This window comes from Meles meles, chromosome 9, assembly GCF_922984935.1.
Source record: "Meles meles chromosome 9, mMelMel3.1 paternal haplotype, whole genome shotgun sequence".
NCBI classification, from domain to species: domain Eukaryota; kingdom Metazoa; phylum Chordata; class Mammalia; order Carnivora; family Mustelidae; genus Meles; species Meles meles.
Window position 1 is genome coordinate 78,856,276 of NC_060074.1, and position 24,661 is coordinate 78,880,936.

The 24,661-nt window shown below is 33.6% G+C and overlaps 1 protein-coding gene across 4 annotated transcripts in view; it reads right to left on the reverse strand.

The window, feature by feature from the left end:
* NCKAP1 (NCK associated protein 1) overlaps positions 1-24,661 on the reverse strand; it is a 101,648-nt gene that overhangs the window by 34,659 nt on the left and 42,328 nt on the right. For all 4 annotated transcript variants that reach the window (XM_046018517.1, XM_046018519.1, XM_046018516.1 and 1 more), the window contains 10 exons: positions 24,603-24,651; positions 20,746-20,902; positions 17,849-17,905; positions 15,438-15,534; positions 14,914-15,020; positions 14,025-14,157; positions 11,584-11,665; positions 10,067-10,125; positions 4,244-4,389; positions 1,344-1,476 (listed from right to left, as the gene is read on the reverse strand). In XM_046018517.1, coding sequence (XP_045874473.1) covers positions 1,344-1,476; positions 4,244-4,389; positions 10,067-10,125; positions 11,584-11,665; positions 14,025-14,157; positions 14,914-15,020; positions 15,438-15,534; positions 17,849-17,905; positions 20,746-20,902; positions 24,603-24,651 — 1,020 coding nt within the window. The remainder of the gene's footprint in view (positions 1-1,343; positions 1,477-4,243; positions 4,390-10,066; positions 10,126-11,583; positions 11,666-14,024; positions 14,158-14,913; positions 15,021-15,437; positions 15,535-17,848; positions 17,906-20,745; positions 20,903-24,602; positions 24,652-24,661) is intronic.

Here is a 24,661-nt window from a genome sequence, read left to right on the forward strand (position 1 = left end):
TAGGTCATATATACAACATTATATATCTGTATGCAGACAGATATAGATAGATTTTAATCACAGTTTTTTAGAAGAAAAAAAATGGGAGCAGAGTGCAAATGGTTGAAGATTTAAATGCCTGGGTGAGAAATTTTTACCTTCTCCCAAGAGACAATCACTGAGGATTCTTCAAGAAGGAAAGAGACACTCTGGTGGCAGTGTATTAGACAGTCTTAAAGGCAGAAATACTGAAGGCAGGAGAACTATTTAGGAGTACATATGAAGAGTATTGCAAATTTGAGCTACAAGAGTGATAAACGCAATGGAAAGTAGAAGACAGATCCAAGAAATGAAACCAGACAAATAAAATTAAGAGGACTTCATGGGTAATTTAATGGGAAGGATGATTATGAGGAAGAGTTAATGCTATATCTTAGGTATAAAGCTTCAGGATAAAATCTATTATATCTAAAAACTGTATAAAAGTATTAAGTTTGGTGGTGTTGATATCCTCACAGGTAACAACCCTAAAAGCAGTCGCTACTAAACTTCCTGCAGGTTAACCATGTCTCAGAGTCCGCTTCCAAAGCACTGATGGAATACAACCTGCAACAGATGTCACCTAATGCTTCAAGATAGTAATAATGCTACTGTTTGTCAGTTTCTTTTTTGTAGTTCGAAGTAAAGGGATTCAACACTAAGCTAAACTATAAAGAAACAGACCATTTAATTTTAATATATAGTCTCACCACGCTTACAAAGTGACATTTCTTCTTTAAAGATCAGAAGAAATACTGAGTACATATTTGATACTTATTATTGATAAAACTAGTGAGTAGTTCAATTATTTAATAACTATGTGTGTCTGTGAGTATGTCTTACAAATACTACACTTGATCTTAGCCAAAAGGCCAAGAAGCACCTGTCTTACAAATACTAATGTCAATTTTGTTTACCATATCTATGATATTAACAAGTGAGTGAAATTCCTCTTTGACATGTTTGTTTAATCAGTAATCTATACATTCAATTTTCAACTCTTTTCAATAACAGTTTAAGAGAAAAAGCATACAAAATCAATTACTGTAGATAACTTTACCATAAATATGAATACTTGACCTGTCATTTAATAAATGTAATTCTAAGTGACATTATGATATGTTCTTAAAAATATGTATGTGCATTTATCCATCCATGCAAATAAACACTACATTTATTTTAATCTATTCAAACATTGTTCTGATTCTGCATAAAGAGAAATTAGGTAGGAAACTAGATTAGGTAATTATGAAATCTAGCCAGCTACATGTCTGGTCTAGTATACTCTGCATACCATATAAATCACAGTACTATCCTGAAATTACCTCTTCTGGACACAGTTCATGTGTGCAACTCATAAAATGAGTGCAAAGCAGTGGAAATGCAATTGAATATCTTGACTGAGAGGGTAATTCCAAACACTGTTGAAACATCTTCTCAAAAGCACGACTATAAAAACTATATGAGGAAACAAATTAAAAATTAGAATTACCATTTTTACAGTTAAAAATATTATGATACAGTACTTAGTTAATTTAACTGGATTCCAGGGAACAAAAGTTATCAACTGGTAGCCTTTATTCCCTTAAGAAGAGAGTAGTTATTTTTCCAAAGAGTATCTTTTATATACCAACAATCATTACAGAGTAATAAAAATATAATTTGCATAATAGTAAGTTTTAAAATAAAAAATTTAAACAAAAAATAAACCATATCTATGGCTTATGAATACATGACATTCAAATCTCACACTACCAAATCTTATCAAAGGCAAGTCACTATCAATTAGTAAGAAACACCACTATTTTATTGTACCACGAAGAAAGAAAAACACTGTCAATTAAACAATGCTGCACCATCAATTTTAAATTACTTCCCGATTTTGGAGATTAAATTAAACATAAAAGAATGAGAGTCAATAAAATGTAGTACATCTTGGAATAGTAAGACAACCAGAAGTAGTAAACATGTATTTATTTTGTATGTAACAGACAAAATAGGAAAGTGATGAGAAAAAAATGGACAAAAGTTACTTAGGGATAAAAGTTAAATATGACTGAAGATCACAAGTTTCTTTTTGTTTTTTTTTTTTTAAAGATTTTATTTTATTTATTTGACAGAGATCACAAGTAGGGAGAGAGGCAGGCAAAGAGAGAGAGAGGAGGAAGCAGGCTCCCTGCCAAGCAGAGAGCCCGATGCGGGGCTTGATCCCAGGACCCTGGGATCATGACCTGAGCGAAAGGCAGAGGCTTTAACCCACCGAGCCACCCAGGCGCCCCTGAAGATCACAAGTTTTAAACATTATTCAAAGTATTTTTATTTCCAAGGAAGGGGAATAGGATTTTTTAATTGCAGTAGCTTTCTTTTGCCAAAAGGAACCTTTCTGTAGCTCAAATACATGTATGTAGCTCAAATACATGTATGTAAACATAAAATGTTCCATTTTCTTTTCAAGTCAGACAATAGTATAGGATTCCAAATAATCTTAAAATTCTTGCAAATTTGACATGTGATGTATTTTGTTTTGGTGACAAATTATGTTTCAGGGTTTTTTTTTTGTTTGTTTGGTTTGTTTTGTTTCAGTTTTTTTAAGAAACCTCTCATGCATTCCCTATCTGGTGATTTGGATTTCTTTTGCAATACTGCTAATTAAAGCTATCTTAACAAACTGCCCAAATCAGTGTGGACTGGAGTATCTTCCAAAATAAAAACAATGAGAAGCTGTTTGTAATAACAGCTTTTCAATACACACAAACAACTACCACTATCCACTGAGATTATCTCAGCATTGTAGAAATAAGTTACTCCAATTAGCTTCCATGCAGGAAAAAAAGCCAAGAAGATACAGAGCTGATACTCCCCAGCTTTGGAGCCAGATACTTATGTATGAAACCTGGTCCTACTCTTTATTAGTTCATTTATTCATTTAAACATTTATTAAACACCTACTATGGTAGACACTAAAAAACCAAAACCTGACCTGAACTTCCTTCAAGGACCACCTTAGGTGGGGAGAAAGAGAGGGAAGAAAAGGTGCGCCTTGGTGGCTCAGTGGGTTAAGCCTCTGCCTTCAGCTTGGGTCATGATCTCAGGGTTCTGGGATCGAGCCCTGCATCAGGCTTTCTGCTCAGCTGGGAGCCTGCTTCCCCTTCTCTCTCTGCCTGCCTCTCTGCCTACTTGGGATCTCTCTCTCTGTCAAACAAATAAATAAAATATTTAAAAAAAAAGAGAGAGAGAGAGAAGGAAGAAATTAATTAAAGAGGCTATGACAGGAGCAGAGGAAAATGGAGGGAGTAGTCACCACATCATCATAGCATTAATATCTAATTACTACAGAGTGAAATTACTTGTTATTTTATTTCCAAGATTTGTTCTACTTGACCCTGATTCACTATTTTTTCCTTCATCTAATGATGCAAAAGAGGGTCTTAAGGCAATCTGAAGTGACAGCTTTTTACTTCCACACAAAAAAGTGTAAAAATAAATTCACAACAGTAAGAGCTGCTCTTATATAGAATTTAAAAAAAAAAAAAAAAGGGACAAGGTCCCTACTGGGTAGACTTCCTTTTGTTGTCAACTATTCTTTTTTTTTTTTTTTTTAAGGTAATCTCTACATCCAACATGGGGATCAAAGTCATATTAAGATCAAGAGTTGTATGAGCCAGCCAGACACCTCTATTCCCTTTATTCTTTTTTTTTTTTTTTAAAGACTTTATTTATTTATTTGACAGAGAGAGATCACAAGTAGAGAAGCAGGCAGAGAGAGAGAGAGGGAAGCAGGCTCGCTGCTGAGCAGAGACACCGATGCGGGACTCGATCCCAGGACCCTGAGATCATGACCTGAGCCGAAGGCAGCGGCTTAACCCACTGAGCCACCCAGGCGCCCCTATTCCCTTTATTCTTAAGAGTCTATTACTGAGGAGCACCTGGGTGGCTCAGTGGGTTAAAGCCTCTGCCTTCAGTTCAGATCATGATCCCAGAGTCCTGGGTTCGAGTCCCACATCAGGCTCTATGCTCAGCAGGGAGCCTGCTTCCTCCCCTCTCTCTCTCTGCCTGCCTCTCTGCCTACTTGTGATCACTGTCTGTCAAATAAATAAAAAAAAATTTTAAAAAAAAGTCTATTACTGAATGGTCTCAAGGACAACACTATCATAAAAACAATAAACAAAGGTATCTTTGCATACTAAAAATGTCAAATTCTGATACAAAAAAAATTACCACATACCAAAATATGGAGAGATCTGATGTTTCCACCAACATTTCCACCAAGGAATCTACCATCTTTGTATGAAAAATTATTGTATTCATCATCTTTCCAAGTTCTCTGTGATCTGCAAGGCTAAGTGAAGCCTTAGAAACACTAGTATATGCCTGTGAAAGTAAAAAACAAAAGTAGTTTAAGCAAACACCAATGATTTTAGCCTTGACATTCTACAGGGAAAAAAAACCACATTATCAAAAATTTTCTGATGTTTATTTGACATTGTATCAGTAGCATCACCTTTTTAAAGCTGTCAATAATGACTCAAACTTGAAATCCCTATCAAAAAATTCTTTAAATAAATAGAAATACTACTGCCAATAAAGTAAAATCTAATATATGGGTCATTCATCTAGAACCCCAATGGAACAGAAGTTGTAATATCAAAAGTATTAAACAGTGAATTGTCAAGTTAGATCTACCGAAAGAAATTTTCAATCTAGTTTGAGAGAAAAAATACAGGTGATACACTCAGATGAAAGTAAATATTTACATGTTAATTCACTGAGGTTTTAGATTATAGTAATTAAAACATACTATACTAATTGATGAATTCTAGAAAAGAAATGAATATCATAAAAATTAGTGTAGGTTGAGCAATGTGATAGAACTTAACCAAAACCATCACGATAGGTTTAGGGAAATAAATTCTACTATAAGGGTACCAAATCAGAGAGGAAAAATCTGTCTACGCACAGTGGGCATTCCAGAAAGGCAAAAACAAGAAGAGAAAGAGTGTCTATAGAATAAATACTGTTCACTATGGTTACAGTTAAAATGAAAAGAGGAGAAAGAAAATGGTGTAAGAAGAGATTCAACCAGATCATGTAGACCCCTGCAAACCACATTAAAGAATTTAAACCTTTTGGTGAACCAAAGGTTCTGTGCAGTGGTCAATTTGTGTTTTAGAAACATTATTCTATGTGGAGGAGGGAACTACGGAAAAGTGGGCAGAAAGGGAATAGGAGGCAGTCGTGGCAATAATTCAGACAGGATTATGATGGTCTCGTCTACAATGGTGGTAGTTCAAAATCTATTAGTTCCAGATCTATTGATCTGGATAGATCTATTGATCTGGAAAGTTCCAGATCTATTGATCTGGAAGATCAATAGATAGGCAGGCAAAAGAAGAATTATGAATAAATGGCCAGGATTCTGGTGTTGTGAGATACTCCTTCATGGATCTCATGTGAGCCTACACATCTTCGATATGCAAGAATTCAAGGCTCAGATACTCACTACTCAGACCATTTCTGAGAGTACTTGTAATTTGTACTTGCGAGTACTTTGTACTTGCTGCTGCCAAACTTGAAGAAATGAGGCAGTATCTACCTCTGGATCAAAGAGCTAGTATGCTTACTGTTGATACAACAGAGGGTTCATCAAATTCAGTGTTCCTTAGCTGCAACACAAACCTACTGCATACATAGCATTCATCTGGGTCATGGAAGCAAGAGAAAAAAATGATACATATATGTTGATGCTCATGCTGCTTCCTGTGCAATGAATAAAATCCTTTGTCCTTGATGCAGGGTCCCATGTCTTCTGCCAGTTTCCATCAAACAGTAGAGACTACATAATTATTTCCTTGTAAATTGGATAAAAATCAAATCTCAGCCCCTACAATGGCAAGGGGCTACAAAATGGATGATGAAAAAACGACAAAATTAATTTAAAAGACTCATTTGAAATATTTAACAACAATGAAAGGAAAAACAGGTCATTTAAAAAAAAAAAGGTTTAAGTAAAAGTAAGGTAAGAACAACCTAAGTAAATTTAATGACAGAAGAGAAGAAGATAAATGAAAGTAACCAAAGATGATTAAGAGACTAGGGAATACATAATGGAACAAGATGCCTGAGGAAGCAGGAAAAAAAATGACAAAGAATACATGGATAAAGAATTCTTCTTTAAAGACTAGAAAAAAGGAGAAAAATCATAATGACCTAAAAAAGACCAATGACTTAAGGATTAAATTGGGACTCCAGTGAAGGCAAAAAGCAATTCTAAAATTCTCCCAAAGGCTTACCCTTCTGGTCCTGCACTATTCAAGAATTACTGATATCTAGAGAACTGTGTACCTGTCTGGCCACATGCTTATACTGAACTCTTATCCTTATATCTGATCATTGAGTCAGATCATTCATCGCTCTTGTGAAGATTTGTTCCTTCTTGTAGTAATATTTAACACTAAGAAGATTCTTTACTTGACTTGTCCTTTCCTCATTGTTTGCCCTTTACCTGTGTAAGCTTATTTTCGTATTCAATTTCTACCCATCTTTTAATGTCTGGGCAAAATGATGCTTTCTCTATAAAATTATTATTAGCAATTCCAACTTGAAACAAGCTTTCTTCCCTCTAAGAAAACTATAGTTAATTTATAATCATATTCTGCCAGCAGTATCTTTTAAGTTAATCTTTTAAATTTTCAACTGCTATTTAATTTTTCTTTACCTTTAATGCCTATCTCCACAGCCAGGTTTAGAACATCCTTAAAAGAGGATCTGTAATCCTCTACAGATTATATAATACTGCTCAATATTTTATTTCTGGTATCCTATGGCCTAGTCTGTAGATGTGGAACTTTTCTTCATCTACCTATGCTAACATTCTGGATTCTGGCCACTGCCTCACAACCTGCACTTTTATCCCTTCCCTCAGACAAAACTTCTCTGGCTTACTTCCATGACCCACTATTTTCTTCCTGAGTATGCTCTAGCCCACTGTCACTAAAAATTAAGAGTTCTACAGTAAAAAGTGGTTGTATGTCCCACTCATGATTAAGAGCAATGTTATGGGTTAAATTGGGTCCACAAAAAATATGCTGAAGTCATAGTCCCAGTTTCTCAGAATATAATCTTATTTGGAAACAGGGTCTTTACAGAGGCAATCAAATTAAAAATGAGGTCATCAGAGTGGACCCTAATCCATTATCATTAGAATCCTTATAAAAAAGGAAAAATTTGGACACAGAGATATGCACAGAAGACTGTATAAAGAGACAAGGACAATGTGATTAGAGTGACTCATCTACAAGCCAAAACACATCAAAGTTTGCCAGCAAATTACCAGGAGCTAGGAAAAAGCCTGGAACAGATTTTCCCTCATAGCCCTAAGAAAGAATCAACCCAGCTGACACCTTGATTTAGGACTTCTAGCTTCCAGAATTATAAAATATAAATTTCTGTTGTTTAAGCTACCAGCTTTGGTACTGTTAGGGCAACCCCAGCAAACTAATAAAAGCAAGAATACAACACATGAAAGAATCATACGGCAGGTGATATTACTATAATAATCTCATAAAAATTTAGAAAAAACTTAGATATACCAGATCTACATTCTTAATGCTACAGAAATGTTTTATATTCTGCCATATGACTAAACACAGATAAACTCTCAAATGAATCCTTCAAATGAGTAAGTTAATAATCCTGAAAGTATTTAATAAGGGCAAATTCGAAATGTACCTTAACTCTCTAAAATTTTCTGAACCCAAATGTTGGTTTAGGCACTCTCACAAACTGACAGCAGCAGACTTAAATAGTTCAAGCTTTTTGATGATGAGTGACTTGCAAAATTTTAAATGTGTACATCCTGTAGCACAGCAATTTCATTTTTATTTTCATTTTATATGCTCTTACTTCTATACTGTTTCACAGCTTTTGTTAAAATAAAATGTTAATACCTAAACTTTTTTTTTTTTAAGATTTTATTTATTTATCTGACAGAGAGAGACAGTGAAAGAGGGAACACGAGCAGTGAGAGAGGAAGAAGTAGGATTCTTGCAGAGGAGGGAGCCTGATGCCGGGGGCTCGATCCCAGGACCACCCAGGCACCCCAAACTTTATTTTTAAAGGGAAAACAAGCCCTATTATATATACACATTTAATATTTTGGGGTGGTGGTGTTTTAAGTGTTCCTCCCTGATTTCCCACTAACCGACTCTGCAAACTCAGGCAAGTTACTTAATACTTGTAGCCTCACTTATAAAATCATCTCCAAAAGTATACAACCATAGAACAAAGAACACGGGTGAGAAAAATGCCTTTGTATTTTGAGGTTGGAAGAAACCTAAGAGCAAAATTACCTCAGGTAATAGAAAGGTATGCTCTTTCTAGGAGTCCTTCCTGAGACTGGGTTAAACTAAAAATCTCTTCCACCAACACATATTGGTTTTGTAAACAAATAAAAATTAATTTAAGTTGCAGAACCATGGGTGTGTATAGTACAATTCCATTTACTATTTGAACACCTAAATGGATTTAAACCACTTATTAAAAGCATTTCTGAGATATGAAAGTGGGAAAAGTACAAACTACTTTACCTCTGGATATTATGACATCTTATAATGAGAACATACTACTATTATTTTAAAATATACATATTTTTAAAATATTCAGTTACTGAAAAACTATGCCACAGTTTTCACATAATTACTAGAAGAACTTACAGGGAATTAAATTTCATTATGAAATCTACAGTTATACAAAGATTTTAAGCTTGAATTTTAAAAGTCCTCTAAAACTATTTATGTGAGTTATATATTAAATGAAAACTTTTAAAGTCTACTACCATTTATTTCTGCATTTCAGAAAAATGAAGCTTTTGGCACTATATCAGGGGACAGTAAACTACAGCCTGTGAGCTGGATGCTTGTTCTTGCTCCTTCATAAAGAAGACATCTAGATAGATCTAGATAGCTAACAAGAACATGAAAAGGTGCTCAACATCATTGATCATCAGGAAAATGCAAATCAAAAGTACAATGAGATGTCACCTCACATCTATTAGGAAAGCTACTGACAAAAACACAAGGCAAAAATGTGAAGAAAAGGGAACCCTCATGCACTCCTGGTGGGAATGTAAATGGATGCAGCCACTACGGAAAACAGTATAGAGACTCCTCAAAAAATTAGAATTACCATATGATCCAGTAATTCCATTTCTAGATATTTATCTGAAGGAAATGAAAACACTCACTCAAAAAGGTATCTATAAACCCAAGTTCATATGCAGCACTATTTACAATAGCCAAGACATGGAAATAGCCTAAGTGGCAATCAATGGATAAACAGATGAAGAAATGGTGATGTAAACACACACACACACACACACACACACACACGGGAATATTATTCAACAAAAGAATGGGGTAATCCTGCCACCTGTAACAACATGGGTGGACCCGGAAGGCATTACACTAGGTGAAGAAAGTCAGACACAGAAAGTCAAAGACCAAATGAACTCATTTATATGTGGAATTAAAAAAAAAAAAAACAAATACTTAAAACTAAATGTATAGTAGACAATGGACTGCTGGTTGCCAGAGGTGGGGAGCCAGAGTTGGGCAATATGGCTGAGGGTAACCAAAAGTTAGATTCCCAGTTATAAAATAAGTAAGTCCTGGAGATGTTATGTACAGTATGATGACTGTATCAGTAAAACCATATTGCTTATTTGAAAGTTGCTAAGAAAAGTAGATCTTAAAAGTTCTCAGAAGAAAAAAAATTCCTATCTGTGGTAATAGATGTTAACTAGACTTATGATCATGTTGCAATATGAATGAATGAATCATTATGTTGTAAATCTGAAACTAATATATTGCTATATGTTGATTAAATCTAAATTAAGAAAACTGTTTCTTCTATGAGGTAAAAACTATGGTTAGTTACACAAAACTAGTCTTTTCAACAGGTATACAACAATGAATTTTTTATTAGTATTTTCATGTTAGCTAAAATATACATTACCCAAATGGAATGACAATGAAAATTAAGTTATTCTTACCTGTAATCTAAACCAATCTAATCTCATTCCTCTGAAATCAAATACTTCCCCATCTTCAACTACAATAATAGAAAAAATATTACAAAGCAAATTAATGTTTCACAAATATATAATCAGTTTTAAAATTTAAGATCTAAGACAATTCCACTTATGGCCATATACACAAAAGAATTATAAGCAGAGTCTTAAAGAGGCATGTGCATACCATGTTCAAAGCAGCATTATTCACAACAGCCAAAAGGCAGAAGCAACCCAAATGTCCATCAATAGAGGAATAGATGAAAGAAATGTGGTACATTATTCAGTCTTTAAAAGGAAGGAAATTCTGACACATGCTATAGTGGGGCTGAACCCTGAGGACATTACGCTAGTGAAATAACTCAGTGACAAAGAGGCAAATACTGCACGATCCCACTTATGAGGTACCTAGAATAGTCAAACTCATAATGATAGATGTCAGGGGCAAGAGGTTAACAGGAGGTGTTCTTTAATAGCTATGGAGTTTCAGTTTTCAAGATGAGAAAGTTCTAGAGATGGCTGCACTGCTATGTGAATATACTAAACACTATTAAACTGTACACTTAAAAAAACAAAAGTAATTGAATAGCTAAGACAGTGAAGTCATTCTCAAATCCTATAAAGACGTTGATATAAGGAGGGAGTTATGCTAAGAGAAGTGTAAAGTATAGACTTCTCTCCTGAACTCTTAGTGTGCTTACATACGAATTTTGAAAAAAGCTAGAAGAGAGCTCGAGAAATCCTATAAACAGAAGCTATGGACAGCATGGTGAAACTCCTCAAAGTAACTCTTTATACACCAAGTATCACCAGGCAACTTCACAATAACTTCACTACTTAAGTGTGATAAAGATTGATTAAACTAAAATGTATTTATTACTCAGAAATGTTCAAGGTTTAGGTATCTTTTACTTAAAGATTACAACACTGAAACATCATAGCAATCTGCTGGAATGAAGTATTCAAATAATGAAGAGGCAGTTGTGTATACAACATTTGGGATTGACAGACCTGAACTTAAAATCCCTGCACTAGTAGGGACACTTAATACCTGTTAGAGCTTGGCAAAATAGAGTTAACTCTCAAACCTTGAGTTTTCAAATCTACCAAATACAACAGCTTTCTAAAACTGATGTGAATTAAACAGGATAATATTTGAGTGCCTGGTACTTTTTTAAATATAATTTCATCAGTGGTACCAACTACTGTCATAGGTGATGCTTAGACCACATATATACTTCATTATGTTTTGGGGGTTTTTTTTCCCATCTACTGAAAAATAAGAAATTTCAAGCCATAATTCTCATTATTTTTATAAACATCATTATACACCTATTTTGGCAACTTTGCTTCCAAGAAAACAAAGCTAAGACAAAGAGAACAGAGTAAATGTGTCCAAAATAAATGGGTCTAGAAAAATTAATTGTTAAATTCCCACCTTAATAACCAAATCTGAAAATCTAATTAGGAGAAAATATGCTTTTATTTGGAAGACTTACCTTGTTTTACACTCAGGGACGTCATAGTGTTAACAAAAGAGGACATGATAATCGATTCATCCTCAGGGCAAACAGAAAGATTCTGAAAAAAAAAAACAATAATAATGTTAAAAACTAACTGGGGAAATAATTCATAGGTCCATCAAGTGGTAGACGGATAAACAAGCTGGTATATCCATACTGTATTTTTCAGCCTTAAACAGGAATGAAATGATACATACATTAACATGGATGAATCTCAGAAACACTATGCTAACTGAAAGAAATCACAAACAATAGATTATATAGTATATGATTCCATTTATATGAGAAAAAATGTTTTTAAAGGCAAAAGTGACAAAAAGCAGATGAATAGTTGCCCGGGGTTTAGAGAGAGAATCAATTTTGAAGGTACACAAGAAAACTTTTAAGTGTTGGAAACTTTCCACGTCTTGACTGTAGTAGTAGTAACATGGACGTACAGCTGTCAAAATTCAAATGGTACACTGAGAATAGATGACTTTTTTGTGTGTAAATTATACTTCAACAAAATTAGGACCAAAATATCCCTCTCAAGTCAGCTAGAAAAATGAGTACCTTAAAAACTGCATCTGAAGTTGATGCTGAATAATACAATTTTTTTAAAAAGTGGATGCTTAGCTCACAAATAGTATATACATAATTTCACTACACTGTACACTTGAAAATGGTTAGTAAAGAAAACTGTACGTACGTTACAGATATTTTACCTCAATAAAAAAATTTAACACCCATTACAATGAACTATATTAACAGGTTAACCTTAGTTCTAAATTTAAATCCTAGTAAATGGCTAATATACCATGAATATACTTTACAACAGAAGAGGGTATAAAAAGCTCCGGCATTGGAGTTAGAGCCTGTGCTCAAATAATACTGGCTCTATTACTCATGAACTCTATGATACTAGCAAGTTATGTAAATTCTTTTTTCATCAACAAATGGTAACTACACCTAACCTCTGAGGATTGTTGCACAGACGTAATAAAATATACTATCAATAAATCTGACAATTATTAATACTAGTATTACTGCTACTAATATTATAATTCTAGAAAAAAAAAAACATTAATTTTCCTAGTATTGTAAAATACAATTGATGCAAAAGATACCAAAAGAGATGGAATGACTTAAAAATTTTAATATTATATAACATAAATCTACATTTATTAATTAATATCCAACCAGCCACAGCAAGTTCCAAAAATGACATGAAATCAGGAGTCTGGTTTATTTTTTAAATTGTGATAGCACAAAAGCCTCTGGTTTATCCAGTAAGTAGTAACTACTTAAATAAAAGTATAGCAAAGTTGGGGCGCCTGGGTGGCTCAGTGGGTTAAAGCCTCTGTCTTTGGCTCAGGTCATGGTCTCAGGGTCCTAGGATCGAGCCCTGCATCGGGCTCTCTGCTCAGCAGGGAGCCTGCTTCCTCCTCATTCTCTGCCTGCCTCTCTGACTACTTGTAATCTCTGTCTATCAAATAAATAAAATGAAATCTTTTAAAAAAAGTATAGCAAAGTAATAACATTTTAGGGATAAAAATCAGCTCTTCTATTCCTGTTTTTAATAGACATTCGAGACAGAAAGCATCTAAGCTCCATCTAGTGGATAAAGGAAAAAATACACCAGTTCAGGATAGCAACCTAGGAGGTATATATAATTCAAGGTAAACAATTACATGAACAATTTTTTTATTTTCTTACTTGCACCTTTTAAGTAGGTTTGAAAAAAAAAAATCAGGATATCTAAGTATGGTTATTCCTCTGGGAAACCAGTAGTTTTAGAATACAGAGAATTCGTGTTGTATAAAGACATCTTGATTTTATAAAATGAAGCAAAAAAAACCCCATTTCCCTTAGAGTTAGCTTATTTGGAATAAAGATAAAATAAATTTATATTAAAATGAAAAAGACTGAATAAAGAAATTACAGAAACCAAAAAAAAAATTAAGACTAAAAATCAATAGATGAAAATCCAAATTAAAAATAAATTTAGGACATTTAATCAAATTAGGACATCTAGATGAATTTAAAAAAATAAAAAGATCTTCTAACATACTGTGCCAAAGGATTTATCTTCTATTTTTCCTCTAAAACTTAGTTAAACCTGATTTATGACTATCCTCTTTTGCAAGGTCCTCTATAACTTGGTCACTGTACACCTCCACTGCTAAAATAAAGAATTATTCCCTGCATTGTGTTCACTCTGAACTTGGTACACACTTAAGCATAACACCTACTACACTCAACTACAACTAAGTGTTTTCTCCCCTCTAGATTATGATCCCCTTGACAAGACAGGACAATGACTTACTTACATTTGTAGCTCCACCACTTGGCACTAGATTATACTGAGCAAACAAATCAGTTACTAGAAAGAAGGGAAGCAAAGAATAATAGGGAGAATAGCATGATATAGTTTTTACCTGCACAAGTTCATTGAGAACAACAGCATCAAAGCCAGAAAGGTACTGCACATAATACCTCTGCATTACAGGTCCGTATTTTCTTACATGTGCTCTAAGCTCTTCCATGTAAAATATTAATTCAGCAATGTGCCTTTTTAAAAAATTCAAGAAAAGTATTTCAAAAAAGAAATTCATCATTAAGGAAAATATAAAATGCCTTTGGTATTACTACAAGAAGATTTTTTTCTTAGAAAAAGCACTGCCAAATATCATTTTATGTCCATTACTTTCTAAAGACATTTCCATGATGGAAAACAAAAATAAAAAAAAAAAAAAAAACCCAACAGCAAAACAGCTATGACTAAAAAAGTTGATAAAGGAAAACCCAAAATGAAAATAAAACTAGGGTATCTCATAACTACATCATTACCAAAAAATCACAAATGAAAGAGGATTAGAGGATGAGAAATAAGATTTTTCTGTATGCTCTTATTTCTCTGCTTCATTTATCTAAATCCTATTGAAAGACTGTGGACTAAAATGATAGACATTTCAAATCACACACTTGGTTGCAACTCTACTTTGGAAGGACACTTTAAATTTTTGTACAGTAAGTCATCTTAAAAAATGAATTCCAAAGGAAATAGTACTGGTTATAGCAAGAAAACAGGAATTTATGACAACCTAGAGTATTAGAAAGGAAACATTAAAACCCTAATGTTAAGCTAAAGTAGACTCCGCATTCTAATTCATATCATCTAATGATATATTACAAATATTCCTTTATTATGAAATATGAAAAACCCTTAAAAAGGTCTTTCAAAATAATTCAACTCCAAGTTCCCAAGTTCCACATCCCATACATCAAAATATTTAAAAAATAACTTTTTAAATGTTGCTAACTTACTTGTCTATAAAGTCATCTGCACTCTTCTTTGGCATGTTATCTGCATGACGAAGTAGCCATATAATTTCATCACGTGCAAAGGATAATGCCATAAAAACAAAAAGTGCCTAATTAAAAAGAAATAAACAATATTGCTTATTCTCACGCCAAGCTTCTAAGTAAAACCTACTCATAATCTTTCTCTAAGTGAAAAGTCACTGGCAAGAACTGATGAAATCAAGTTCAAAAGGCAAAAATGAAAATACAGAAGAAAACCTGGAGATATGTATCAAGAAAAGTACATATATAAGTTAGAAGTGAGGAAAGTGTGATATATGTACCAAGTAGACAAATTCATTCTCAGTTATATATAAGTTTTAGTAAAAGTTCAAATTCTAGTACAATTTCCCATACAGAATATTTTTTAATTTTAATATAGCAAACATATAGTTAAGAAATTAAAACAAATTTTAATAAAACTTCACACAGAATTTTTCCTTTTAATATGGCGCACCTGTAGGTAGAACAAGAATTAAATCAATTACCTTTGGACCTAGCAAGCCAGGTTGATCAGAGAGGACAGTAGCCAGTTCTTTCAGTGCAGACCTTAAAAATTTACGTCTTTCTCTGTGCATTGAACCACTATAGGGAAAGACACCATTATAATAAATGTTTCCACTAAAATCATTATTGACAATTAAATAACTTATCACTTCAGGTCAATTTCCAAAGTTGTTTTAGGAAGAAGCCCCTACAAGTATCTTCTATGGTATAGCATTAAAGGACTTTCCAATCCTACGTTTATCCTTGCCTTTCTTATGCTGTTTTTATAACCATATTTATTCTGTTGTTCTCCACCTATCAAAATCCTACCCAAACTTTAAGACCAATCCTTCAAAAAGCATTTCCCACTATCCAAATGTCCATTTCTAAATAATTTCTCCAACTTTAATACCATTTGGCCCAGCACTTTAAGAACTGGACTGTGAAATCCTTAAAAGCAAGCAATGTTCTACTATGTATACATTTCTGTCATCCCCACAAAAAAATCAATGAACACAAGTTAATAAATATCTGATAATCCATATCCAATTTATTAACTACATTCCTATTAAATATATAAGACTTATTAAACAAGAGCTATATACAATAAAGATACTGGGATGAGATCTCTTGGCACTCTTGTTCAAAAACAGAAAAGATGAGGAAAGGAAAAGGTAATTATAAATATTTATTACTAGGTATTCTTTAAATGAAATACAAATTTTAAAAAAGAATTACTCTCACATAATAACATGGAAAAAAATCACAAAACGTTTTAAGTATTCCAACTTGTCACAGTATGAAAAATATACAGTCCCAATTTCAGGTTTTAAGATTTTGGTAGGTACAAAAAGAATGGCACCACCACCACCACCACCCCCCACACACAATATATATATGCAATTTCTAAGAAAGGGGTCAATAATATTTTGACTATTTTGCTATACAGAGTTGCTACAAGGTGCCTGTGGTGTTATTTATACAGAGAGAAAAAGTCTATAAAGTACTAAGCCTGGATTATGGGAGTGAGAAATTCCTATGAAAAATTACTGCTTATTACTTATGGTTGCTTTATATAATAAATAAAGAGGGGGAACATCCTACCTTCAAAAGAGTTTCATAAAAGATAGCTATGACACCATATATGTGCTTACAACAGTGTCTATCCAATGAAGAAGTGATAATCATTTGTATGTCAAGAAAGGAATTCTAACATACTCCAAAGTATGTTATTTATACTAGAAAATAACTTTTTAATAATATAAGCATTTCATTCAAGTGAAAAAATATGCATGAGGAAAATGATACAACACTGACAGCAATAAATAAAGATGGTTTAAACTCCCAACATCCATCCCATAGCCTAAACCTAAATTCTAAAACTTCTTGTGGTTTTATATTTTTATCAGTGGTAGTGATGCATTATCTTCTCTCTGGCTTACAGAAATACAGATGGCTCAAATAATATTACTTCTACCTAAGTTCAGTAGAGAAAATATTCTATACAAGTATACCATATATATCAATTAAGTTGAAATATCAAATTATTGGTAATTCTTTCATGAGAAAATTGAAGAGCTGTTCAAAGGTCTTAAATATGCTAACTTTTAAGTTATTCTATATATTTACTAATATAAAATATTTATTACAATTCAGGAAAGGCATACTTCGAAAAGTAAATACTACTTAGGAGAGTGTGAAAATATGTCAATTTTCATGAAATAGTACAAAAATCATCACAATTTGCAAAATATTGGCACAAAAGCATAGTAATGGTAAGAGACTTAAATGATACCTAAAATAAAAGACTTCTGTACAGTACTTTCTTAGAGCATTTATATCAACATTTCAAAAATATTTAAGATCTGTCTGTACTAACTTGAAGCTTACTAGATACTAAGGATATATACCTATTTTTCATTGATTCTAAGTCTCTCAACTTTTTTTTTATTAAATTTTTTATTTTTTTTTATAAACATATAATGTATTTTTATCCCCAGGGGGATAAATCCCACAGAATCCCACAGGATTCTGTGAATCGCCAGGTTTACACACTTCCCAGCACTCACCATAGCACATATCCTCCCCAATGTCCATAACCCCACGCCCCCCCTCTGGCCGCCCTCCCCCCAGCAACCCTTAGTTAGTTTGTTTTGTGAGATTAAGAGTCACTTATGGTTTGTCTCCCTCCCAATCCCATCTTGTTTCATTTATTCTTTTCCTACCTCCCAAACCCCCCACATTGCATCTCTACTTCCTCCTATCAGGGAGATCATATGATAATTGTCTTTCTAAGTCTCTCACTTCTATCACATCCTGTACATATTAATCTACCATCATTTCAACAAAATTATGCTTTAAGAAAGAAATTCATCTTGATTTTAAGTTCCACAGATAAGATAGAACTACTTACGCATGTGACACAGCTGCCTCTTTGCATTCTCTTATGTCATTAATACGCTTATTATAGCTATGTGAAAAAAAAATTTAAAACCACATTAATCTTAATTTCATCAGTAACAGTCAAAACGAGTTAGCCAAACACTAAAAGTCAATTAAAATTTACTATTAGCAACAAAGAAAACTGACCCTCAAACTAAAAATGCATGGAAGAAATCTACCCACCTCCTTTCCTTGTTCCTTATAGTACTCAGTTAAGTCTTCTTAGAAAAAGAGTTCTCATATTATATTAAATCTAACAAAAAAAATTAAAGCTTACTATGTAGTCTTGATTAAGTACACCGACCTCATCAAGCCCTCATGGAGTTATTAAAAACTGTACTTCCAATGAAATTAACAGTGGTTTCCCAAAATCTAAAGCAATAACAAAGCTATTACTTCTGATTTTTATGCTATTTCATTAAAAAAAAAATTCTGAAAGGACATAGTGAGCAACGCTAGTGAATGTTTGGAGATAGGGGTTTTGTGGCAGAAAAAACTAGGGCAGGAAAGCATAAGACTACTTTAAATTAAAAGGAACAGGACACGAACATCAAAAACTTTAAAGATAACACTTGAAAAATAAATGCTAATAAATACATTATTTTCATAAATACTATCTACAAAAACTCAAAATTTCTAAAACGTTAAAGAAAAACTATCTTCCTGACAACCTGGCTAAAACCAGTTACACCAAGAATTCCAACCTCTAAATTAAATACTCTAAAATTTATGTGTTCTTTGAGCAAATGTCAAAAATAAACTAATTCTGTAATCACTGTCCTTAATAATTCGTAAGCCTTTATAATTAACGATCTGCCGTGTAACTACTGGAAGTCATATTTTAAATTGGTCACTCTTGATTTAATAAAAAATTAAGACTCCTCAACTCTAAATATGAAGATTCTTACATGGTTAAGTTTCTTATTAGAAAAGCATAACAAAAAAAAAAGAAAGAAAGAAAAGAAAAGCATAACATCAAGGCAATCAGTCTCATGGTGTCATTAAGTTTATGTGTATCATATGTAAGTTTGCTCGATATATAGACTACCTGGTTCTAAATGCTTACATATATTTAAATACTATTCTACAGAGAAGCTATCAATATGCTAAAACAAAATACAAGTTTCATGACTTTCAACCTGAATCAATTAGAAAATGCAAATCAATTAGAAGCTATCCCATATGGCATGGGATATTTCCAGGTACTCCACCACCTAAAATAAAAGCCGAATAAGAGCTGTAAAGTACATACGGCACTAGACCTCATTTTATAACCAAGAAACTACCCTAAGAGAATGTCAGAAACAGGAGCGCCTGGGTGGCTCAGTTGGTTATGCGTCTGCCTTCAGCTCATGTCATGATCCTGGAGGCCTGGGATCAAGCCCCTGCTCACTAGGGAGCCTGCTTCTCCCTCTCCCTCTGCAGCTTCCCTACCTGTGCTCTCTCTCTCTGTCAAATAAATAAATCTTTTAAAAAAGAGAGAGAGAGAGAAACAGAGAGAGAATGTCAGAAACACCCACAGAGAAAGAAATCAAAACAGCAGTCTCTTGACCAAAGGACTGGGAGGTAAATCACGGTGGCAGTAGTAACCAAAAGGGGCACAAATCAATTTTCTGGGCACGATGGAAATGTTCTGTATCTTGAATAGGTGATCACCTAGAATATTCATACACAAATTTGTTGACACCAAAATTTATGCATTTTTGTCGGTAAATTCTACTTCAAAAATTAGTAGGGGAAAGAGGGCAGATTCCTTTACCTCTTCAAGATACAGATACAGGAAATACAACTTAGGGATGATGTCCAGAAACCTGTAATTCTTACACACACTAAAATGTGAGGCTTAAATTGGTAGGTTAAACAGATCTTTATTCTTTTTTTTTTTTTAATATTTTATTTGTTTATTTGACAGAGATCACAAGTAGGCAGAGAGGCAGGCAGAGAGAGAGGGGGAAACAGGCTCTCCGCTGAGCAGAGCACCCTATGTGGGGCTCGATCCCAGGACCCTGAGATCATGACCTGAGCTGAAGGCAGAGGCTTTAACCCACTGAGCCACCCAGGCGCCCCCAGATCTTTATTTTTTAACAAATAACAGATGCTTCATCTCAATTTCATCAAGACATTTCTAAATTGCATATGAAATAAATGTAGGTAAACTTTATTTCTATCTGAAGCTAAGAAGCCAAACAAAATTATTCAACACCTTCAGGTACAGGGGATCCCAGAGTATTTTAGACACTCCTAATTTCAAAAGATTTCAAAATTGCTACCAAGTATGAGTTCAACCTATCTTTAATATACTGTCTATAGAACCTCATGTGAAAATAAATGTAGGCATTAAAAATTTCAAGGAAACAAATTTGTATGAACTGCTCGATTCACAGGGAATTAATATACATGAGTCACTTAAAACAACTTATTAAAAGGAACATGTTTTCTTATGTACCGTGGTCTGACTTCTATAACTGTTATAACTAAATAAGAGCTTCTGACTGATTCATGTACTTTAAATAGCACTACAAAAATGTCAAAACTCTAAAATGTATATGGTACTTTCAGCAATATTTATGTCTAATTCCATATCATGATTTGCAAAAGAGAACACATCTTCTTTATCCTAGAATACAAACTTTGAAAGGGCAGAAACACTAGGTATTTTAATCTACAAAGTTACCTATAAAAATGATATGAATATGAATGATATGAATACTACCATATCAGGATGATTGTTAAAAACAACTTGCTATGGCCAGTAAGATAATACAGGTGATATCTTCTTGTATGACATGAACCCTTCTCTATTACCAACTTCAATGAAGATAATCCAACTCTTCTCCCAAAAAAGCAAGATAAATGAAAATGCCATACCCTCGTATGTTTACAAATAAGTCTTCTGCAGCTTTGTGAATGTGGAAAACTTCATCCCGAAAGAGAGACAGGCAAGAGCTACTTTGAAGAGCTAGCTTCCAAAGGTTCAATGCTGTCGCATCAGTGTTTAGAATCCCATGGCACAAAATGAAGCCAACTTTAAAAAAACACAAGTAAATACAAAGATAAAAGTATTCCAAAATTATATTACTTCAGTTACAAAGTAGCTTTCAAAATTTTCAGAAATATAAACATAATCCCTAAATCGAGGATTTCAAGTGACATATACATACAAGATGGCAACAGTATTTCTCTCAATAGTTTTCTGTATTCTGCAAAATCAGTTCAACCCACACTGATGAGAAAAAGAAATGTTGCTTCTGGGTAGCATAAGAAGTCATTTTTAACAAATGAGTAAAAGACATTTTCAAAAATTTTTACAAAATATTTTAAGCCAAAGATCAGAAGTTACTAATTAACACACAATACAGCAATCATTACAACTATTCAAATAATTGAAAAATAAGACTAATCTACTTTTCTAAATCACCAGAAGAAATGCAATAGCATCCTGCATTTTCATAGCAATGCAGTTTACCAAATAAGTTTTCACATATATCACATGATTCTGTGGAGTAGATAAAACAGATGGTATCCTTCTCTTTCATAGTTGGTGAAATGAAGGTTCAATGACTTACCTAAAGTTATACCATTAACATGTTAGAGCTAGAATCAGCCTCAAGTATTTACCCTTGAAGTCTAAGATTCTTTCAATATATTATGCTGCTCTCTAGTATACGGATTCAAATCTCTCTTTCATCTTCTGTTATATACTTTGGAAATCCTACACAAAAATATAATCATATATATGTTTGTGGATGCCCTCTCTAGCCATCCATACTAGGCCACAAAACCTCATCTGTCCTTCATTCAACATTTACTCAGTGTCGGCTATACAAAAGGGACCATAGTGGGCCAGTTACAAACCAAACCTATTTCCTGTCAAATTTCCTAGGATTCTCAGTAGTCACTCCCACCTCTAAACTCCTGAATCATTAACATACAACTTGCCATTTATCTTTTTATTCTTAGCTCAATCTTCTTTTAACAGGGTCATTACACAAGCAAGTTAATTTTTTAAGTTAAGTAGGCATATACTGTGTAGTCTTATGTATAGACGTGTATTTAACTTTCCTAAATTTCCTGAAACACATAAAAGTATTTTTAATGCAACAGGACCCCTAAAAACAAGCCAATTATATGATCTGGCACACAAGCAAAGAAATACAATTCATGTATGGAACTTAAAAAGAATCCTCAAGAGAGACTGTAAAAGATTCTTGCCTTATATAATGACTTTTTACTCTAAACCCCTGAGTAAAGAGATTTCACAAAATTGCTGCTGACAACAAAAGCTTTCTCTAAAAATATTAGCAGTTATATTATGGGTTATCATATGTTTTATTTTTTTAAGATATGGATTACCTTTGAATTTAGTACATCCATTTGTTTATGAAAGAATCAAAAAAGGTAAAGTAATTCAAATCTGACTGCCCAAGATCAGGATGGTTCATTAAATTACATATTACCCTCCCTTCCCCACCAACGTCCCAATAAAAGGACAGAAAAAAAAAAAACTTCTTTAACTTTTTAAGCCACAAAAAATGTTGGAAACAAGACAAAACACCAGTGCTAGATAAGAAAATTAGAGAATCTTTCAAGATGGAAAGTAGGTAGAATTTAATTTAAAAGGAGACTGGACTTAGTAACCCAAAACTCCAGAGATGAAAAGAGATCTTTCCCAAGGAGTCCTCTGAGTCCAACCAATATAGCAAGAATAGACCCTGAAAAGAACATCAGGGTAAGTTACTTTATACTGCATTCCAAATAGCTGAGTGTTTAACATTCCAGACTCTCAATAACTCTTGGCCAGGCTATAATATAGACCCGTGATCCTCAAACTTTAGCTTGCATCAGAACTACTGGAAAGGCTTATGGTTTTTTTTACATCAGATTGCTAGGATTCATTCACAGTCTAATTCAGCAGGTCTAAGGTAGAAATCAAGATTCTGTATATCTAACAAGTTCCAAGGTGATGCTGCTGACCCAGGGACCACATCTGAACTAATCTAAAGCAAAGTGCTAAAGAAAGTAGACCACCTTCTACAGAAATGTCCTACTATGAGTATCGAGGTCAAAAAGTACAGAGTTTAAGGTAATTCTTATCGTAATTCTTAACCTGTTACCTCTACTCAAGGCTCAATTACATGAAAGCAGCAAAACTCAGAGTAAACACCTTCCTTATTTTGGCAAATGTGGTCGTTCCACATCTCTTTGCCTTCTCTATGTCCCTCTATCCCCAATTAGGGTAGCCTACCTTCTGAACCACTTCCCTGCTCATCATATGAAGACCTGCAATCAGCATTCCTGTACAGACTGGTGGAACTAGTTTTAACTCTAGAGATCACCCATGCCACCTAACTACTAATCATCTCTATTCTATAGCCATACTTCCATTAACATGAACCATCAAGGATCACAATACATTTCAGCAAAATCAATACTGTGAAAGCTGGCTTTTGAGTCAAGTAAGAGAAGGGATTAACATCTTAACTATCATTATAGAAGAAAATATAAATATCACAAAACTGATCAATATAAAAAATATAATTAATAAAAATGGCTAAGGAGGGACATCTGGATGGTTCAGTCAGTTAAACATCCAACTCTTGATTTTTAGTCATTATCTCAGGGTCGTGAGATCAAGACTCGAGACAGGCTCCATGGTCAAGAGTCTTTCTCTCTCTCCCTCTGCCCCCCACCCACTCGCATGTGTGCACACTATAAATCAATCAATCAATCAAATCTTTCTTTAAAAAACGCTAAGGATAGGGAGCATGCATTCTCTTTCATTCTAGTAACAGTGCCAGGGCTATTCAAAGTGCCAGCGCATGATGAGATTAAGTAAAGAAAGAGAGTACTTAGAAACTTTCACAAAAATTTGACATTTAGTAGGAGTAGAAACCTAGCAATAATCTATTTGTCAGACTAAACTGAATCAAATAATTAAAAATGTGAGTTTTTATTTTGTGTCTTTATTACTTCATTTCTGGTAATTCTAGTAATTCACTTTTAGTTGTTAGTAGTTTAGTAATCCATATTTTATCTAAGTATCAATCCAAAATAATTAAAAAAAGAAAAACTGGTCCTTCACTATAGTTTGAGACATACTATAATGAAAAGACAACAAATACGACCTAGTGATTAATAAATCAAGTAACAAGAACTAGAGGAAGTTTTAATAAATGCTCAAAATTACTCCCCTCTGCCACTGGACTTCAGGGTGATAGAAGTAATTGTATTATAGCAATTCTCATTCTATATTATATCTGTGGGTCACTGTGTCTATTTTCCGTACAGTTTGTGAACTTCTCAGGAGCGCAACTAGTACTTCTATTCTCCATGTATCTAACTGCCAACCATGAGTCACTATAGTATTACTGAAATAAATCAAAATCAAAAACCTTAGCTGAATAAATACAATATTTTAAAAAATCATTAAAAACAAAACAAAAATGTAGTTTGACAGCCACTCTGAGAGGCAATTTATGTACCATGTGCCTTGGCATTTGCCTGGGTTATTTTGTGTTGGTCACTTATTAACTACGTGGACTAAGCTTTAGATTCCTGATCTATAAAGCAGACTATCTATCCTGACAGGGTCAGTATGAGAACTGAATGAGGTAAGGCACTGAGAAGGTTTAGCGCACTCCTTGGCATAGAAGTAATCCATGTTACCCATTATTTTTTCTAAAACTTAGAACCTGAGGAGTGATTACAGAACTAATTTTACTTACAGATAATCCATTTTTCCATTGCATCCAAAGAGAGATATTCACAAGGCATCTTAAAAAGA